At 41.6% G+C, this 20206-nt stretch overlaps 1 protein-coding gene across 4 annotated transcripts in view; it reads right to left on the bottom strand.

The window, feature by feature from the left end:
• CLOCK (clock circadian regulator) overlaps positions 1 to 20206 on the bottom strand; it is a 46817-nt gene that overhangs the window by 8622 nt on the left and 17989 nt on the right. Inside the window, exons 2-20 of one of the 4 annotated variants that reach the window (XM_072124188.1) lie at positions 19147 to 19253; positions 17920 to 18010; positions 15684 to 15743; positions 14596 to 14744; positions 12828 to 12919; positions 12035 to 12124; positions 11107 to 11227; positions 10843 to 10956; positions 9613 to 9731; positions 8538 to 8620; positions 6591 to 6697; positions 4657 to 4804; positions 3245 to 3320; positions 2595 to 2739; positions 2425 to 2516; positions 2246 to 2338; positions 1033 to 1191; positions 416 to 601; positions 46 to 227 (exon numbers count right to left, since the gene is read on the bottom strand). In XM_072124188.1, coding sequence (XP_071980289.1) covers positions 46 to 227; positions 416 to 601; positions 1033 to 1191; positions 2246 to 2338; positions 2425 to 2516; positions 2595 to 2739; positions 3245 to 3320; positions 4657 to 4804; positions 6591 to 6697; positions 8538 to 8620; positions 9613 to 9731; positions 10843 to 10956; positions 11107 to 11227; positions 12035 to 12124; positions 12828 to 12919; positions 14596 to 14744; positions 15684 to 15743; positions 17920 to 17939 — 2036 coding nt within the window. In that variant the 5' untranslated portion in view covers positions 17940 to 18010; positions 19147 to 19253. Of the gene's footprint in view, positions 1 to 45; positions 228 to 415; positions 614 to 1032; positions 1192 to 2245; positions 2339 to 2424; positions 2517 to 2594; positions 2740 to 3244; positions 3321 to 4656; positions 4805 to 6590; positions 6698 to 8537; positions 8621 to 9612; positions 9732 to 10842; positions 10957 to 11106; positions 11228 to 12034; positions 12125 to 12827; positions 12920 to 14595; positions 14745 to 15683; positions 15744 to 17919; positions 18011 to 19146; positions 19254 to 20206 lie in introns of all 4 variants that reach the window. The other 3 variants (XM_072124178.1, XM_072124171.1, XM_072124194.1) reach the window with 3 other exon arrangements.

The following is a 20206-nucleotide window of genomic DNA, read 5'->3' as shown; positions in this document are numbered from 1 at the left end:
CCATGAGCAGTGGACAAGGCCAGAGCGCTTTTATTTAGTACTTGCCTGATTTGTCTGTCTTGAGGAAATGTGGTGACAGTAGCTCCCTGGCTACTCTGCTGCATGTTGGATGGCATTTGCATCATACTGGCAGAGGATGGTTGAGAGATCACCATGGTGTTGTAGAGTGGTGCTTGGGTGGGCATAGAAGTCGGCTGAGAATGTCCTCCGTGTATATTTTGCTGGCCCTGTAGTAGGAGAAGGTCTGTTTAGAGGAACAGCTAGGCACAGACTCTGGATTGCTGACAGTAGACTACACATCTGAGTCCACGTCACTACCTCACCTACAATTTAATGTGTAGACAATGGAGGTAAGCACAGGGATGAGGAGTACACAACAAGACATGACATCACCATGAGCTACTAGACATTGTACCTGGCTAGAGTTTTGTAGAGGCTGCTGCTGGAGCATATGAGGAGCCCCCATGGAGTTCATACCCCCCTGCAGTTGGTTAGTCTGGACGACTTGGCCCTGCATGGTCAGCTGTGGTAGCTGCTGCATGTTTGAGCTGTTCCCCGTTGACACCTGCACTGGTCCAAAGTTTAAGCCAGGGGTGGATTGCTGCAGAAACATCTTCAAAAAATTAAAGAAGATAATGCTCTATAAGAAGTGATATATAACATGTAACATATGACTGACCTGACCTAGTAATAAAGAGAATATCAATGTGCATCCCTCTCTGTAAGGCTATAAGGAAGGACAGCATGACAAATCCCCTGCCCAGGTGACCGTTCATGGGTATTATACATACAAGTTCATTTTTACATTGAGGCCTGGCCTCACTAGACCAGGGGACGTCACCTAAATGGTCCAAAGAGGAAATCCACTAGATGAAGCAAGTCTAGCGACTCCCCCAGAGCTTCCTGTAAACCGGAAGTAGTAAAGAGACCCAGAGGGCCAGAGAATGCATAGTCTCTTTTGTCTCCACCCAGACTCTGGAAAATCCCTGTGACATGGGAAAAGAACTGGAAAAGAAAGACACAGGCAGGTACCTGAAATCCCTGACCGTGAACCATCTGCAGTTGCTCCTGAATCTTCCGTAATTCCTCCTGCTGCCGGTGAATGTTCTCCTCTATGATGCGGGTTCTTTGCTCCAACTGATCCTTCAAGTGCTTCATGGCGCCAAACTGTGCCGTGAACTGAAATATGGGCTGAAAACCATTAAGAAAATGGCAACAGCTCACACCCATCCAAAAATAGACTCCATGATAAACGAGGTCACATTTACTAAGGGCTTTGCACGTTCTTTTAGGCGTCAGCTGCTTGCACCGGTATTTAAAAAGTGTTCACGCTACTATTGTGTCCCGCGTAACCCTTTTGTGGTGCAGCTGCACTAGGCATTATGTGACACAAATTAGGGGGCGTTCCGGTGATCAGTTGGACCATGCGCTGGATTTAACATGCAAAGTCTGTCACACGCCCTATGTTAAAGTTGCTGAATTCTGTTGGGCCAGTGCGGGGAAACACCAGATTCATGATTTCTGGGGCACCCAGCATTATACACGGGCAGAGCACTTTTGGTGCAGTTTCCCGCATTCTTAGTAAATGTGCCCCAATATTTCACAATTGTACACTGCAACACATTCTCTGCATGCTATTGTCAAACTGTCGAGCTGTAGATTTTAAACAGAATTCTGTTACAAAATCGCGGACCCAAGACCTGTCCGGTCGATTTGGGACTCTAAACCAACTACAGGCCCTTATGGACCTCTGGTTTAAGGTCCCAAATCGACCTCTCTTAAGACTCTACGTGCCATAAAAAGAAAAAACATCAGACTATTGAAGCCAGGATAATGCCCAGCTTCACTGTGCATACGCTGTACCTAGGGCGCTTGTGCAGTGAAGCCGGGGTGTACTACGCCGGCTTCACTTGCTGCATCGCGCAGCCGCTGAAGGGAGCGAGGAGAGTAAAGGTTTTTTTATTTTACTGCGAGAACAAAATGCCAAAAGGCAAATTGGGACACTAAACCACTGGGGTCCATAAGGACATGTGGGTGGTTTAGTTTCCCAAATTGCCATGACAGGCTCCCTTCAAGTATGTGCTTAAGTTATAACTGGTACAAATTATGGTAACACAGGCCCTGCAAAACACAGGAGTGTTGTCTAAAAAAGACAAGAAAATACACTCCATTTAAATAAAAAAATTAGCTCCAATTAGGGATTATTCTTTCAAAAATGAGGAATAGCAGTAACATTCTCGCTCACCTGACTTATCCCGGTCTGTAAGTGGATGGCAGGAGCCGCTTGCTTCTGCACTGGCTGTGATAGTGACTGGCTAAGAGACTGTGAGCTCATGGACTAGGAGGAGAAATGAAGTGTTATTGCACCCTGTATACAGGTTTCCTTTTATATCATGAAATGTGTACATGCAAGCTCATCCTTACCTGACTGCTTATAGACGAGCGCCTCTTGTCCAAGCCTGATAGAGCCTGACGCGGAGGCGTACTGGTGTCTGTAGGCATCTTGGTAGGTGTAGCTGGACAGATACTTAAAAGTCAGAATAATGCACAACAAAAGTAGTTCAGTACAAGTGTCCATGGTCTGTAATACTCACATGAGGGATCAGACACTGCAGTGTGAGATGATGACTTGATGGAGCTCTTGGATGAAGGAGATGGGGTCCTGCTGTCATCAAATCTTTCCAAGGCATCCTTCAGGCTCTCCTTGTTTATATGATTGTCTGAAACATTGTCTTGATTCTGAAAAGGCAAAATCAATGATGGGATATCACTGCTGAACATTACATTCAGGCCTGATAGGACAGGTCATCAATGCTAGATCACTGGAGCTTCTAAACCTGAACATCTGCTTAAAGGGGTTGTCTAGAAAAACCCGGGCTGCTATCTCCTGAGCATGGTTTGTGCTGGAATTGTAACTCAGACCCATTCATCTCTATGCAGCTGAGCTGCAATATCATTTCAAACCATGGTCAAGTGTTTTTGGAACATAGGAGCCATGTTTTTCAAACCCTGGACAACCCCTTTAAGGTGGCACTGATGCTGCACTTGGAAGTCTGGCACGCTGGAGAGGAGGAGGGGTGACAGTGATCGGCCGTGCACACAGGGAAAGATAGGACCTGTCCAATTTTTTCCTGTGTTTGGAGCGGCACCATATTGCTCCGTGCGCCTATTCCCATCTATGTACGGCTGAAATATTGCATGGTGGTGTGAATGCAGACCAAGTCAAATAAAAGAAAATACTTACTTTATCAGAGATGATTGGTGGTGGGGAATCTTCAATACCCAGTTCACGCCTCCTCTCAGAACCCACCTCAGCATAGCTGGAATATCAAATACCTCAATTAATTTTGTTAAAGTTAAAATAAATAAATAAATAAATAATAAATAAATAATAAATAATAATATATATATATATATATATATATATATATATATATATATATATATATATATCTCATAGAATGTAAGCTCTTGTGTCACCCCCTCATCCTCATAGTCTGTAAGCTCTTGTGTCACCCCCTCATCCTCATAGTCTGTAAGCTCTTGTGAGCAGGGCCCTCACTCGTACTGCTCCATATGACTGTTTGTTCTCTGTAATGTAATATTATATTTGTATATGTCCCCTATGATTTGTAAAGCGCTACGGAATATGATGGCGCTATATAAATAAAGATTATTTACTGTGACTTGCGTATCCCGATTTGTTACACAAATCAGATGACTGGAATCGCTTGTTTCCATAAATGTGCTAGATTAAGAGTATATAAAACTGCTGTACATATGGGAACACTACCGGATTTTGTGTCCACTGTAGAACACAATTGTATCTTCTTGATTTCAATTCTTTTCAGCAAAAATACAAAAGCTGCTAAAATGAGGTTATTTCAGGCAAACTTCATCACATCTTTAATCCCCAAAAGAGGCATTAGGAGAACCCTCCTGCAAAGAATGTGTCACCTGTATAATCCACCACACTCCAGGGTTACTATTATGGTGATCCCCAAATAGGTCACTGACCAGCAGTGAGGACATGTACAATCACTTGCCTTTGGTGATCAGGTAAAGTACATGATACATCACGACTACGGCCAGTGACTACCTGCAGTGGTCACATACATGTAACTGCATTGCAAGGAAGCAAAGCAAAGACTCTCAGAGACCATCACAGTAGTAGCGCTGGAACAGCAGGGGATTGATCGTTAAAAAAAGGGACTTTCCACCCCTAAACTAATAATGACGTATCCATAGAATAGTTGATAGTGGTGGTTTCACTCCCAGCAACCCTTCCGTCCAGTTTAGCTATAGGTTATTGGTAGCCATTGGATATTAGTTTTGGCACCCAACATAGGCTTCTGTCTGTCAGGTGCTGGAACTTAGTACTTGGAAAATGGAAGGGGCATGAAAACGAATTCTAACTGTACCACGAGTGGACAGTGTATGGATCTATGATTAAGGCCCCTGCACATGGGCGTTGCTTTTGCCCCAATGGATATCACATGGACACATTATAGACTCATGCACATGGCTGTGGTTTCCAATCATGATGTGTGTGAGCTGCCTGCCCGGGCATCGGCATGTGTGCGGACAGCGATGACACAGGGTCCACGCCACAGAAATCGCACATACGCGTGCAGGTATGGTAGAAAGTGCTCTTACCTTACTACAGTGTGTGTGCACACAATGAACTCCGGCCTAGAATTCCACTGATGGTAGGTTATATAGTATCGAGTCTGCAACCATATCCACTGCTGTCCCTTAGTCAGGAACCTATAGTAACACGATTTGCCTTTCCCATATTGCATTACTATAAAGGTAAATATAAAAAAAGGAAAGTTAGACCAGAAATATAATTAACTCCTTAAGGACGCAGCCATTTTGTAGCTAAAGGCTCAGTCCCATTTTTTGGATTCTGACTTGCGGCGCTTTATATGGTTATTACTTTTGAACACTTACTTATCCAAGCAACTCTGAACTCTAGTTTTTTTCCCCACATGTTGTGCTTCATTTTAGTGGTAAATTTTGGCCGATAAGTTTTGCGTTTATTTACAAAGAAAAAATTATGAATTTTTTGAAAAATTTGCCATTTTTGAAATTCGAAATCATTGCATTTTCAGATTGACAAAAGCTGGGGATACAGCCAAAACGTTGCGGGAGGGGGAATAAACACTTAAGTTTGTTTTTTCACTACATTGGAGCGCTGCCGTTCTTTTACTTTTTTGGATATCTAATCGACTGGTTTGAGTAAGAGGATAGCACCCATTACATCTGCTATTTGGGACTGTGCTACTGATATTTCTTTTTTTGCGTTGTCAGGCAGATAGATTTACCACCTAAATAAGTTGCTGAATAACATTTCCCATATGTCTGCTTTATATTTTCATAATTTTTTAAACCTCTGAACAAATACATATATAAATACAAATACGCTTTTCCGTATTTTCAGAATTGACTATTTTGGGGATAAATACAGTTTTAAATGAAATTGTACATATTTAACATCAAACCCCCAATATAATCAACCCATTTTCAAATCTGCACCCCTCAAACTATCAGAAACAGCTTTTAGGAAGATTGTTAACCCCTTAAGATCTTCATAGAAATTAAATCAAAATGGAAGTGAAATTTAGATGTGCCGGTTATACGTTCATTTAGCCCTAAAATTTACACATTTCCAAAAGATAAAAAGATAAAACCCACCATACAATTAGTTCTACAATTTCTCCTGAGTGCAGAGACCCCCCACATGTGGCCGTGACTTGTTTTATGGGCACACAGCGAGGCGCAGATGGGAAGGAGCGCCCTGCAGCTGCCAGGATTTTAGTTATCGTTATTGGGGCCATGTGACGGCATTTTTTTTTGCGGGATGAGTTGCTTTTTCCAGTGTTACCATTTTGAGGTTGGTATCCCCCATTGTTGAAAATTTAGGAACTTTTTTTTTTTGAGAGCAGGAGTAGAAAAACAAAATTTTGTCCTGGATTGTTTACATTTTCTTTTTTTTTGGTGTTCACCTTATAGCCCAGTAATCATGTTATCTTTATTCTATGGGTCGATACGATTACAGGGATACGGAAAATATACCGTGCATACTTCAACAAATGTGCTGAAAAATACTTTCTCAACTTATACTCGAGTGTACAAAAAAAAAAAAATATTACTCGTTCCTCACCTTTACGACGCCCCCCCTGCAGGACCTCTTCTTGCTTCTGGTTCTCCGGCTATGTCTTTGGGTCCTTGCACACCAGCATTATAAAGCATCTCAGTTTATGTGTCAGCAGCACGCAGACCCAAAGACTTAACTGGAGGACTGGAAGAAAGAAGAGGACCTGCATGGGGAGCGACGGAAAGGTGAATACATACCCACACCAGACGTCGTTAAGGGGTTAAAGAGGACCTGTCAGGGCGTTTTGGGACACTAAACCACTCACCTTATGGATGAGTGGTCTAGTGTCCCAAATTGCCCTTTAGCAAGTCCCCACAATAGGACTTGCTTAAGGGCACTTTGGGACACTAAACCACATCCCACTGTTCTCCACAATGCCATATGTCACAACAATCACAAGATAATTTTTGCACAGAAATAAATTACTTACAGTGTTCATGGCATTTGGCAAGATTCTCCAAGTCATCCACATGGTAGTAATCATACCCTGAAGTGCCCAACACCTCAAAAGGCAAATATCCTATTATTGGAGGAGCCCTAAAAAGAAACACATATACATCAGCAAGGTCTCTACATGATCAGTCATTACTGCAGCATGTTACAGAGCAGGGGTGCTGAACATACGGGGCTCAGTTCACCCTTGCAACGGTCTAAGTCAGGACCCGCTGGCTTACACACAGCGATATGCAGATAATACTGCATACAGGCAGTCCCCGGGTTACATACAAGATAGGGTCTGGAGGTTTGTTCTTAAGTCGAATTTGTATGTAAGTCGAAACTGTATATTTTATAATGGAAGTTCTAGAAAAATGTTTTTCTTTTGCCCCAGTGACAATTGGAGTTTCAAAATTTTTGGTGGAATTGGACCAAGAATTATCAATAAAGCTTCATTACAGACATCTTACAGCTGATCATTGCAGTCTGGGACTATAGTAAAGCATCCAGAGGGCTTCACCAGAGGTCACAGTGGGCAGAGGGGTCCGTCTGTAACTATGGGTTGTCTGTAAGTCGGGTGTCCTTAAGTAGGGGACCGCCTGTATTTTTAGCGGAATAAAACACGCACTTAGGAAATAGATCATCAAAATTTAAGCACGATAAACCAGTAACACTTACTCGTATCCATGTCCTCCTATCTTCTCAAAATCAACTCAAACCATGCTAATGAGCCTGAAGGGCTCTCTGTGGCGTTACCAGAGCCCTTCTATGCTGTAACTTCACACTCTGTTAGGCAGGTTACACACAAATGAGTGCAGCGCATGCATACATGTCGTATGATGGCACAATCCCACAGGCTGTACACAAAGCAGTGGGTGGGAGTCCCTGCATCATATAGAAATAGCCAAATAACTACGTTAGAAGTGTAATAGTAAATGTTTCTATATAATGAAGGAACTGCCATCCACTGCACTGTGTGCAGCCTGTAGGATCCTGCCCCCTTCTGGCAAGTATACACAGCTCACGGGGGGCCTGGCCCAATACTCCCTGCTGTTGTGAGATTTATCAAGGAGGGAGATCAGGGAGGATGGAAGTGTAACAGCCTGTGAATCTCCAGCACGGAGGGCCTCTGGTTATGCAGCCCATAGCAAATTCATGGCTCATTAACATTATTATAAAAGTTACATTTTAGAAGGAAGGAGGCCATGGATAACAAATATAAGAAGATTACCACAGTCATGGTGCCTGGATCTATGAGTAAGCATCTCTGGTTTATCATGATGGATTTTGATGGTAGATTTACTATATGCGACCACTGACCATTTACTCAACTGTGAGCTGAAGGGGGGCACAATAATATGGTACAATTAGATGCAAAGTATTTCTAGGAACATTTATTCCTGAAGATATTCCAGCATTAGGTGCCTCCGTGCAGAGATAAAGAAAATTACTACTAATAAAAACACACACTCTACGATAGCAGTCCTAATGTGAAAAATCCTATAGCAACCAAATTTTTACGTTAACTATAAAAAAATGACGGATTTTAGTGAATACACTACACAACATAATACATTATGAATACATCACAACATAAGAGGTCCTATATTGTATTCAGCATGTACCATTTCATAGGAAGGTAAACAATGCATCAGTGACATGGTGTAGCATCCCAAAAGCCTCTCAAGATAAAATAATATAAAATATGTTAAATATTGTCTTGGAGATGATAATAGAAGTTGCATTAGGTGTAAAGTACATGAAGAAGGATGGCACAGTAGGTGATAAGAGCCTCTCGGTGACATCAACTAATGCAATGAAATAAGGCAGGAAATATCAAGTAGGTGGGAGGGATAGTATTGCAAACGAACAATGTAAATGGAACACAATCTTACTTATGCACTAAATTTACAGCCACTTAAAGGCTCTTCAGTCTACCTACCTGTGGTCAAGGAAGAGGAACTTCCATTCCAGGCTGTGCCTTGATGTAAACTCTTCATTAGGCTCCTCCACTGTGCACATCTCCTGGTGGTGGGGGACAGAAAATACACATTTATAATAATCTGCAGCAATAAATCAAAAGCTAAACTATAGTTTCAACACATTTCCTCTTTTATAAAATGTCATCTTTTAAAGGGAACTCTACAGTTTTGAGCATGATCGTTTATCTGAGATAATGTTGTAGGAGGGAGTAATGAATTTTTCCTTAGGTTATGATATTCTGAGACCATCAATGGAATTTTTTGAAGGTTTTTCCCAACAATGTAATCAGACAAAACTCCTCTTCTCAGCTGTTGTGATGCGTTTCAAAGCGAATGCGTGAACGCCACGTGTGAATCCACCCTAACATGTCCCTTTCCTCACAATTTTTTTACCATTTATATCCAGGCCAGTTTCAAAAGTTTTATTTTTTATTTTTTGTCACTTGTTAAAGCATGGTTGAAAAGCAATGTGTGCCTTTTATTTATTGATTTTTGTAGAAATGTCCTTTATTTTTACTTCTGTCAGATTCAAGTTATTTCTGTGACCATTGTGGCTTTTTCTCTGTTCACACGAGTTTATATAATTTTAATATATTTTCAAAGTTTTTAGTTTTTTTTCTCATTAAAACTCTTAGAAGATTTAGGGATCACTGCATTAATTCTGTAGTGCTGTTGAGATATGGCTTAATAGGATTACTACCATGGCAGGGCTAGAAGCCTTGACTAGGCCTCTGACTGCCATGACAACCATTTGTGGCGAGGATGAGCAAGGGCTTTGGATCCTTCTCAGATGCCGTATCTGAGGGATTAAATGTCAGGATCATTGCTCTCTCCACTACAGACGGGTGTCGGTGGTGTAACACCGCAAACAACCATCATGTAATCATGTATGTAGCTACAGAGCCATATACTCATTTTTGACTAAGAATATAAAAAAATAATTTAATGGGGGTCTTTTCTGTCCTCTCCATTAATCAGTTCTGTACTGGAGACATATTTACAAAACTGATCAACATAAACCTTAAAGCAACCTACCTTAATAAACTGAGGTGTTGCTAGCCGTACGGTAGCCACAAAGCACACCCTCTCTTCATAGCTGGGCCTCAGAGACCTCTGTAATGCCCCATCAAAGCCATTGTGTGTTGAATTCGGCACTAAAATAATGCATACAAACATTGATACAAAGCCAGACACAATATTAGATTTTCCTATTACAACCCATAACTCTGAAAGAGGCTTGGGGTTGGGTTTAGGCCTGAAAAGGTCGGATCCCACCTTAACAGGCCCGACAGGAAAAACCGGCCATACTATAGGAAAACACAACACAACCATAGTGTTTCCAGGGATAACTGCTGACAGCAAAGCATTTTACAACAAGATATATCCATCTCTGGATCAAATAAAAAGAGGCACTTCTTGGGAGTCAACAGGAACCTTAAACCCCATGTTATTGGACAGGGATTTGTGCACCTGTTTCCAGAAGCCTCGAACGATATCAATTGTGCAAGGAAGATGCTCACGCTTAGGACATATCGCAGAACCCCCTCCTTAACTTACTAACCCTAGATGTGGTCATGTCTTCATTTTGCACTAGCCAGCACAAAAAAAAAACACTCAGCATCTGTCAATACTCCAACTCTCTTTCCAAGGAGTCCTAGAAGGCAGCACCACTACGCTCCTCACATACCACCAATAGCTCTTGGTATAGATTAGAGACTGTAGAATGGCCCAGAGGCCGACGGAGGAACACAGGGTTGGAAAAAGAGTTGGCTACTAGACCAAAACCTGAGAAATGGTTCTAAATTTGGTGCCGCAACTGGAGATAGGGAAGGCAATAAGTATTGGTCAGAGAGAACTTGTCCTTCAATTGCTGTTAGGACAAAGCTAACTTAGTCTCATCAACATCTCCCATTAAAAACACACCCCTGGCCTTCCATCAAGCTCCACATGGGAGACCCAGGAGTTTGGGAAGAAACGAGTTATGCTATAAGGAGGTGAGACCAGCAAAGCCAATGAGCAATAACCCTTAATTTTACTAAAATGCCTGTTTTTCTCCTGAAATTGTTATATTATAAAGGGATGTATCATTACTATTGATTGTGCTGTTCATCTATTCATCCGAGTCTAAGAGGAACAGGAAATTACCTACTAGAACTTCATAAAGTTCTAAGAACAGATGCTCCAGAGTTAGCATTTCAGGTTTTTATATTTTACTAAAACAGACATGTTAGAAGTGGTGACAGCTGCTCTTTGACAACCATTTACCATTGTTTAAAGACTTGAAATTCCCAATGCATTTCACATATTCATATGTGGCCGGTTCTTTTGGGTCCACCGTTCCACGCAACATGTGGCAACAGAATTCAAGTTCATTTTTAGCTGAAATAAAAAATAATATAGAATAGTTTAGCAGGTTGATGATACGATACAAGTACTGGGGTGCAGAATGGGAGGACAATATCATAGTCATCTAAAGAAAGACTGACAGTGGTGATCAGAGCAGATCAGAAACAACATTCAGACACTTACTCTTCAAATAATCTGAACCCAAAGAAGCATTTTCCACCATGCGCGAGGACAGGATTTTATAGATATCTGAGTGTTCCCCCTCGGGGACAAAATTAAATATACTCTGATCAACTAGATCAGACTGTAAGAGAGGAGATAAAAATTGTTAAAATACAAAAAAATATCCACAAAGTGCACACAAAGCCAAGACAAGTTCAAAATAATACATTTCCAGGTCTTAAATTCCTTGGTAGAACTAGGGAAATCCTCAGTACAGAGATTGCCTATATCCTTCAAGGGTTTCTAAAAAAAAGACCTTTGTAACCCACATTCAGGATCAACTCTGATTTATATATCATTTTCTGGCAACTAACTACTGACAGAATTAGCTAATGTCGGCTATTGTGGCAGTATTTGTTCTAAACAATAGGTGGCGGTAACGATGCGCCCATTATACGGTGCTTATTAATACCGGTAAGTAATTACAACTTGTATCACGCTGCATATGCCTGAAGGGAAGACATGAATAGAGGGAAGAGCCTACAAGGTTCAGCTGAGGTAAAACTGGTGACAAATCTACTAAAATATTAGAGAACATAATAAATCTAATGACGCCACAAAGGACCTGGCAGCTCCCTTGACAGTTCTGTTTTAATAAATACTTGTTTTCCCATTAAATAAAACTTTAGGAGCAATTCTTTGTTAATGTGCTCTGTAGACTGTTCCTCTGTTATCCTTCAGGGCAATATCTGCATGAGCCAAGAACTCTGTGTTGCCATGTGTCTCCTGTTAATAGTATATTTCACATTCCAACACTGAGCGCTGGCTAGATACATACAAGTTATCCATATATATCCAAGAGGAAGAAGACTAGAGAGGAATAGAAGGCACTGCAGCACTACAAAGGCAAAATCTTTCACCTTGATATGTATAAGCAGCTAATACTTACAGGTAAGTGTTCAAGTAAGGGTGTAACACTCTCTGATACATAGATTATATTTCCATCAGTCATAACGGCCAGGAAAAATCCATCCAGGGCCTAGAAGCAGAAAGTAGACATGCTGTATATATAACATATTGTCTTTAGTTCTAATACCCTGTTTAGACTGCATCCACAGTAAAGTCCCCTTATTGTGACTAGGACAGTTTCTGAGCGGCAGTCCTGTAAAATTTATCTCAGACAATTAATGTATTTAATGACAAAACCTCTTATCATTTCTAAAGGGCCTCATCCACATTAGATATTTCTGCTATATCTGTAGCAGAAATATGTTGATGTCAGGCTTGCTCGGTTGTTTCTGTAACTCCTATAGAAGTGAATGGAGCATGTGTTTCATATATATTTACCGTATATACTCAGAACGATGTGACAGAAGAGGGGCCGGGAAGCCAGAAGACGAGACGCGCGGACATCGGGGGAGCAGCGCTGCGCATCGGGGCCACCGGAGGGTGAGTATGTAAGTTTATTATTTTTTTTTTAATTCTGGGGGCAGGCTGTATACTGCTGGGGGCAGGCTGTATACATGTGCACTATGGCAACTCGTGGATCATCCTTATTAACCTACACATCAATGTACAACCATGTAACTTCTCTGCTAATATACCACATAGTGTGTGAATTTACAGATATTCAAAGTAATGTTTCCCATGTTTAAACACCAAACTTGGACCTTGAGGAACTATTTCAGTGGTCCTTAAAAGATATGTTTCTACAGCATGTCGTGTAAAATGATGACACCCACCTCCAACATGAGCTGTGTAAACTCCTCATTGCTAAGGAACGCAGGCTTCCAGTCTTGTCGGATCTCACTGGCGTCTGTTTGTGCGCTAATTTCTGTAGGCGAGACACGGAAAATGGCTTCAGCATCATGTAGGCTCTAAGCACAGAGGGTTATACCCGAGCCTTCTTAAATTCCAATATAAGATAATACTAGAGCTCATGAGTACACACCACTTACACACAATGTGGTAGATGATAAGAATCCAACCAAGAAGATCTAATGTTAAAACGGCAAACTATGGAAAACACCAGCCTGGTTCACAATTGTGTTAAAATGTAACTAACCCTCTAACAAAATTTTATAAGTCAGTGGAGATCTCAGTGGAGATGATAATAGTAAACTTCATAGTACACTTTATCAGAGCAATCTGTTCCTGTGTCCTTTTTCCCTACCTTCCTTCTTTAAGCAGTTTGTGTATATCAGCTTTCTGCCCTGTATCCACAGACAGCTGAGAGGAACCTGATAAAGTGTCTAATGACTTAACTCTTTAAAGACAGCCCCTGGATAGTCTAATCCTATCAGACAGCTGACTCATCAAGAGAAATGTTCTCTAGGTATGGAAAGAATATTTAGCCTCCTTATCTCAATGATGTGTACTGGACATCAAATACACTGCTCACTACAGGAGAAAAAAGGAACAGAAAAAAGGCACAGAGAACCAACTTTACTTAAAGAGTAACTGTAAAGGTTTTGTTTTTTTTTTCCAGAAATCAATAGCTCTTGGGATGTAAAACAACTTTGCATATTATAATTGTTACCTATATGCAGAAGTTTCCTTGCTATAGCCCTCAGATTACCTCAGAGCTGCAATGGCTGCTTCCAATCCCTCTGCTGACAAGCCCTTTGAATCCGTATCAGTCTTTTTCATAGGAGGGGCTTATGATCTCTGCTCACAGAAGATGAGGTTGTGTGACAGTTCTCCATGTATATGTAGCAGATGTCTCCCCATCAGTTTCTCCATCCCAGTTAGTGATTCTACAGAACTTTCTCTGTCTGTGCACCTTATGCTACTCCCCTCCCACACCTTGACATTGGCAGTCTTAGCTCTGTGCAGATAAGCTATTAACCCTTATTGCTCACACAGCACAGGCTATACACTGCATGTAACTGGTTTACTTCTTCCACTTTTTACATGTTCCCTGCTCCTCCATGTGATGGAAGCTGCCAGGCTGGTCACAATAACCATCCTGTAGGTGCACTGGATTTACGTGTGCTAAATTACTTTGAGAGAAAACACAAGGCAGCATGGGATCTGCGGGCAAGCCAACTGCCCTCAACTTGAGGGCACAGACTGACAGACATTAGTCTCCGCCTACATCACCTCTAGTGAGAAAAATTCTTCTTAAACACTTTCAGAACAGAAAATGCCAGAACTTTGGAAAGAAAATGGTGAGCAGCACAAAGCAGATATTGTTATGGTTGTTTTCAAAGGGGGAATCACATATAATAATTTGGTGGAATCACTACAACTTTACAGTTACGCTTTTATGAAGTATATAAAATTTACTACCATCTCCTGCACTTTTCATTTAAAGGTATCCAAAATTTAGGAGGGGAAATAAAAATATTCCTAAACCTAGGGATAAAAGCAAAGTCCAGGGTAGATATAATGTTCTGTAATACTTTTAACACACCTCACTTCTACACTGATGGTGACATAACGCAACAAGAGGGTTAACAAAAACTATATATCCTTGTTGCTAAAATTGTACAGTGTCTATTTACACACCTTTGTGTTTCCGCAGAAAATCAATACTCTTTTGCAACACTGTTGATTTATCCATCTTCCGGGCATTTCCTGGCAGCATAGAACCAAGCTCCTTAATGAGGACATTAAACTGGTCTCTACGCTTCTTCTCAGACTTGTTCCGAGACACTCTACGAGATAAAAGCACTGGGTTAATGGCATAGGGAAAGATTATATTTCTGCCTGCATTACTGAGTAGTCCATGAACAATGGCATAATACTGGCCAATGAACATGTCCTGATTCTAATTCACAGACCCCCATGTAACGCTAAATATCAGTGGACATACGTTCTTGTAGAGTGAAAGCTAAAAGGGTTGTACCACCTGTTCTCAGTAATGTTTAGAGGCAGTTTGAACATATGTCTTCCCATTACATTCAACAGTATGGGTGCTAATCACAGCACACATGCATCCACGGCACTCACATAGGCAGTGAATGTGAGTGCTGGTAATAGCTGAGGGCTGTGCTCTGCAATTTTCCCACACTTCCATACTATTGAATAAAGTGTAAGGATGCATGAATGTCCACCCAGTAGTGAAAACAAGACCCCTGTTCTCAGGATTGCTGGGGGTCCTGACATCCATTGGAAGCATCACTTTTTTAAGACTGCATCAGGCTGTTTGATCTGCGAGCTACTGAATTGAAGTTATGGGCAGGTAAAGTCAAGCTGCAGTTAAAGATTAAAATCGTACAAAGATGAGATTCACTTCTTTAATCGATACCAAAACTATGGTTCCAAGTACTATAAATCCCAATATTGAGCCCCCCTTCCAGCCTCTAAGCCTGAGCCAGCACATATGGGCCGAGAGGCAGGAGTGTCACTTTAGTCGTCTAGATCTAGGTTCCATAGCATTAGATTAAAAATAAGACTCCTATCTTTCAAATTGCATTCATGTCAGCTAGAGGATGATAGGCCAGCAGCTATTGAGACTGTGTATCCAGTGGGGTTTTAAGGTACCACAGCAATGGCCTCAGAGTGTTGGAATAATCTAGGGTATTTTGTATAGCACCTGTGGAAGCTCCCCTTTAAGAACCCAAAACAGAAAATTGAAAGAAAACATGAAATACCGTTTTGCTTTATCCCTGTCATCTTCTTCCACAAGTCCATCAAAATTACTCCCATCATCTCTATTAAAACACAAATATTGTTACTGAGCGATATAAAGGCATTGTCTACATCACCAGTTAAAGGGACGCGGGGATGTAAATGTGCTACATGTAGATCTACTACTAGAACGAAAAGTATACACACTAAATGACCTGTATACCTTCATTTACTGAATAAAAGTATTAAATGTACAGTCTGACATCACAGCACCCAGAATCGCTGGTCTAATGGGGCTTTGTGATTAGGATACATGGAAGTGATTATATCAGACTTAAAGGGTATGTTTATTGGGAGAGGATGTAGAACCTTGTTGGGCCGCCTCTAGCCTGGATACAGGCTGAGATACAGGTAGGTGGAGAGGTATATAGGGTCTGTATAGTATTCTTCAGTACATTTGCTCAGATTCACAGCTGGGTCTTTATATACTGCAGACGCTGCTATCTCATATGCTCAACTAGTGATAAGTCTTGTGACTGAGAAGGCAAAGGAAACCTGGGTAACCCTTGCAGTGTGTGGGCAAATATTATCCTGCTGAAAATGACCATTTGGATGGCATGAGAAGTGACATGCGTGGCGGCAGGATGTCCTGTATACATCGCTTCTCTATAAGTGTCCCTTACATCCTCCAGGTGTGACCAACCATTATATGTGATGGCTCCCCACATCATCACAGTAGCAGTAGGGACAGTGCCTCGCTTCAGGACAAGGGCAGGATTAAAGGGCTTACCAAGAGGCCTCAATACTCAAACCCTACCAGATACCAAATAGAACCCGGAAATGTGACTAAAGACAATACAGTTCCAGTCCATAGTATTCCAGTTTCATACATGTGAACACTACAACAAAAGGCGATGGTGCCTGGTAATGGCTGTACATATCACAGCTGCAGTGAAACAATTCCTTGCTTTAAGTACTGGACATGGCCCGGCCCGAGACTGGATAGCGGGCTACAAATAAGCGGGAGCTGCAATGCTTGTTGGCAGATGGAACAATCCTCTATACTGGAGATGGGTCGGGGCAGATCACAGCCCTCACATAACCACTGCTCCCATCACCTACTAACAGCTAGCTCAGAACAAACTACATAGTAAACAATTTGTAAACAAACAACCTCCTAAGTCGACTGAATCGCCCCCTCCTAAAGTCCATCAACTAGGCAAAACAGGTTTGTGCACATTGTGTAATTTGTCTAGCCGTCAACAACGATCTGGCAGCAAGTGCTACATTACACAAATGTATCACAACTAATCATTTACTTATCTACCCGAGACACGACAGCAAGTTTAAATTTTGCAAATAATATATATATACATACACACACATGTACATATTTGAGTATGTATGTATGTATGTATGTATAACATTCCTGTGACTACATCTTTGGCTTTTCCGATAAGGGGGTGGGCAGTCTCTGCTGTGGACATTTCATCAATTGGGGGGTGCTGCCGCTGCTCATTCCACCAATTGGGGGGCGCTGCTGCTCATTTCACCAATTGGGGATGGGGGTGCTGCTGCTGCTCATTTCATCAAAAGGGGCGGGGGGCGCTGCTCATTTTGTCAGTTGGGGGAAAACGCTGCTGCTCCTTTCACCACTTGGGGGGAACGGCTGCTCCTTTCTATCAATTGGGGGGCACTGCTGCTGGACATTTTATTAAAAGAGGAGTGGCCACATTTCCCACCCTAGGCTTATACACAAGTTAATAAGTTTTCCCAGATTTAATACACCTTCAGCCCTATCGCACCATGGCATGGCAGTCATACTGTCTCCTTTACTACCTTACACCTTTAAATAAAATATCATTTAAAAAAATAAAATTATTAACTCCACCACCTATCCAAGACTGATTAGGGAAGTTTTAAGTAGATCTTAATTATTTTTTTCATCATTGCTGTCAAAAACTTGGGTTAGTCTTATTGAACATGCAGCAGTTTTCTTCTTTCTATGGGAGTTGTCAATCATTGACAGTGTGCTGTCAGTGTAAACAATGAGCACTCTAACAGGAGCAGTCACACCCCTGGTGCGCCAAAAACCTCATTTCAATTTCCACTGTGTAGCAAATAAAAAGTATAGTGGTCTATACCAGTCCAGTCATGTCTCTAGTGAATGGGGATCTGTATACATGTCTGACAGAGGCACCAGGATACTCTCCTCACATAAGAGGACAAGAATGACAAGCCTACGTTATACACACATACCTGTCTGCAATGGAGCTCATCTTCTGGCTGCTTATGGAAGAGAACAGAAAACCCAACACTTTAACCTTGTAAGAGACATTTGTACGCTGGTCTGTGAAAAGAGAAGACACGGCCAACAATTAGTCCGGGTACACAAATCAGCCTGGACAATACACCTATCATTAGGCTGGGAGAACACAGAAAATACAGCCAGAGACATTTATAAGCCAGTGAAAGGTTTCTAAATTGAGGACTTGTAATTCAGAAGACATTAATAGGACTCATAATGATTAATCTGTAAGTATAACAATAACCAGCGCTGATGTGCCGTGCCAGGGGAATCATGACTGAGCTGACAATTTGACAATTTAAGCAAACACAGCCGAGAGCAGACAAGTTCACTAGTTTTATGAATCAAAAACAACGCATGAGGTGTCAAAGGAAAGTCACAATTTATTTCCCCAAATATCACCAATTCTGACTTGTTTTTAAGCATTTCTGGTGTGTGTGATATTATATAGACATATAAAGATAGATATAGTATGATGTAAGGATTCCCTGGTATCATGGTTATAGTTTAGTGCTGCTGTCCTGTGCTGAAGCAGGGACTCCTTGTATCATATAGCACTATGAGGCAAGGACTCTCATCCCCAGCACATGCCAGAGCATGATCATGATCATGGCATCCTCATAGAGTGTAAGCTCTTGTGAGCAGGGCCCTCACTCCTATTGTTCCATTTGACTGTTTGTACTCTGTAATGTAATATTTTATTTGTATCTGTCCCCTATGATCTGTAAAGCGCTACAGAATATGATGACGCTATATAAATAAAGATTATTACTATTATTATTAAGATTATTATTATGTGGCACCAGCCTAAGCCGAATAATTTGTTGGGTGCCTCGGCGAGAATAACAATTCAATCTAGAGTTGCCAATAAAGCTTTCCGATTAGTTGGACCCTTGCCCCAGTTTCAGGCCAGAGAACAGTATAGATTTTGTAGCAGCACAAATCTGCTGATATGAAAATATTCAACAAAACCCTAAAAATTTGTGCAGATAAAAGGCCCCGTTTACCTCATCGCCAGTAAGGGGACTGTTGAGGGGTTTTTATGTGACGCATATTTTGGTATTAATGGTGCAACAAAATCTGCACCCAAAAAAAGGTAACATCGACATCTGATTATTGATCATCTTCCTCTCCCTCCAAACACATGAGATGTAACGCCATACGGGGTCTATGGTTACCTTGCTATGTGCAGTCAGTGAATGAGCTCCCCTGCAGAGTGGGCGGATAGCAGGAGAGCGCTAAATCTTCACAATCTCCTCAATCTTCAGCATGTTAATATTCAGCTCTGGAAGAAATACAGACGGATGTTATTACATGGCTGCATTACCTATAGCTCACCTACAGCAGATGTGCACTATGGAGGATGTCCATATGTGCCTGACATGGGGAGTATATTGGGAATGATGACACAAGGCAGAACGACAGAAAACTTGTAGGTAGTTAGAAATTGTCATCTGACTCATCCCCATACATGGTGAGCATTTACATCTGTGACAACACTAGAATATCTCCAGGGACACACAGCAAGCCGCAGTATGTGAGACAGCAGTGACTCAAAGCTCAAGCTCCACTGCATAGCATTTACAGAGGCCCAGGGGTTAATAAATATTACCATTATATAGCTTTTTATGACCAAAATTGCTTTGGAAACACATCCAGTATGGTTATAGGAGTCCATGGCATAGATCCCCTTGCACCATACAAAGCAAAAGTCAGCTTTGGGCACAGGGACAGGGGACACCAGAGATAATATACTAGGGCAGTCTAGGCGAACCTATGGCACGAGTGCCAGAGGTGGCACTCAGAGCCCTCTATATGGGCACCCAGGCAACCACCCCAGTGCAGAGTTTGCCAGATATGACTTACAGGCTCTTCCAGTCCCAGGCAGCCCAGGACCCTAAAAGGAAGCTACAATGATAATCCAAACTTCTTCTCCTTTCTACTGTATTGGTGTCCTCAGGGGCCTACACAATTTAATCCTGTGAAAGAGCAGGGAGTAATAAATTACTGCCTTTTACAAAAAATATGTGGGTTTTGGTTGTAGTTTGGGCACTCGGTGTAGTTTGCCATCACTGTACTAGAGGGTGCCCAAAGACCATTCAACCACCATTCATTCATAACCAATGTGAGACCACCCCCAGATACGATGAGCATATACCACATGTATGAAGAGCCTCAGGCTCTGCACAGTTTAAAACATTTTTTTTAGTTCATATAAGCTCTTTAGAGCTCGTTTTT

Source organism: Engystomops pustulosus, chromosome 1, assembly GCF_040894005.1.
Source record: "Engystomops pustulosus chromosome 1, aEngPut4.maternal, whole genome shotgun sequence".
NCBI classification, from domain to species: domain Eukaryota; kingdom Metazoa; phylum Chordata; class Amphibia; order Anura; family Leptodactylidae; genus Engystomops; species Engystomops pustulosus.
The sequence above is the reverse complement of the archived record's forward strand: the minus strand, read 5'-3'. Positions and strand labels throughout refer to the sequence as shown.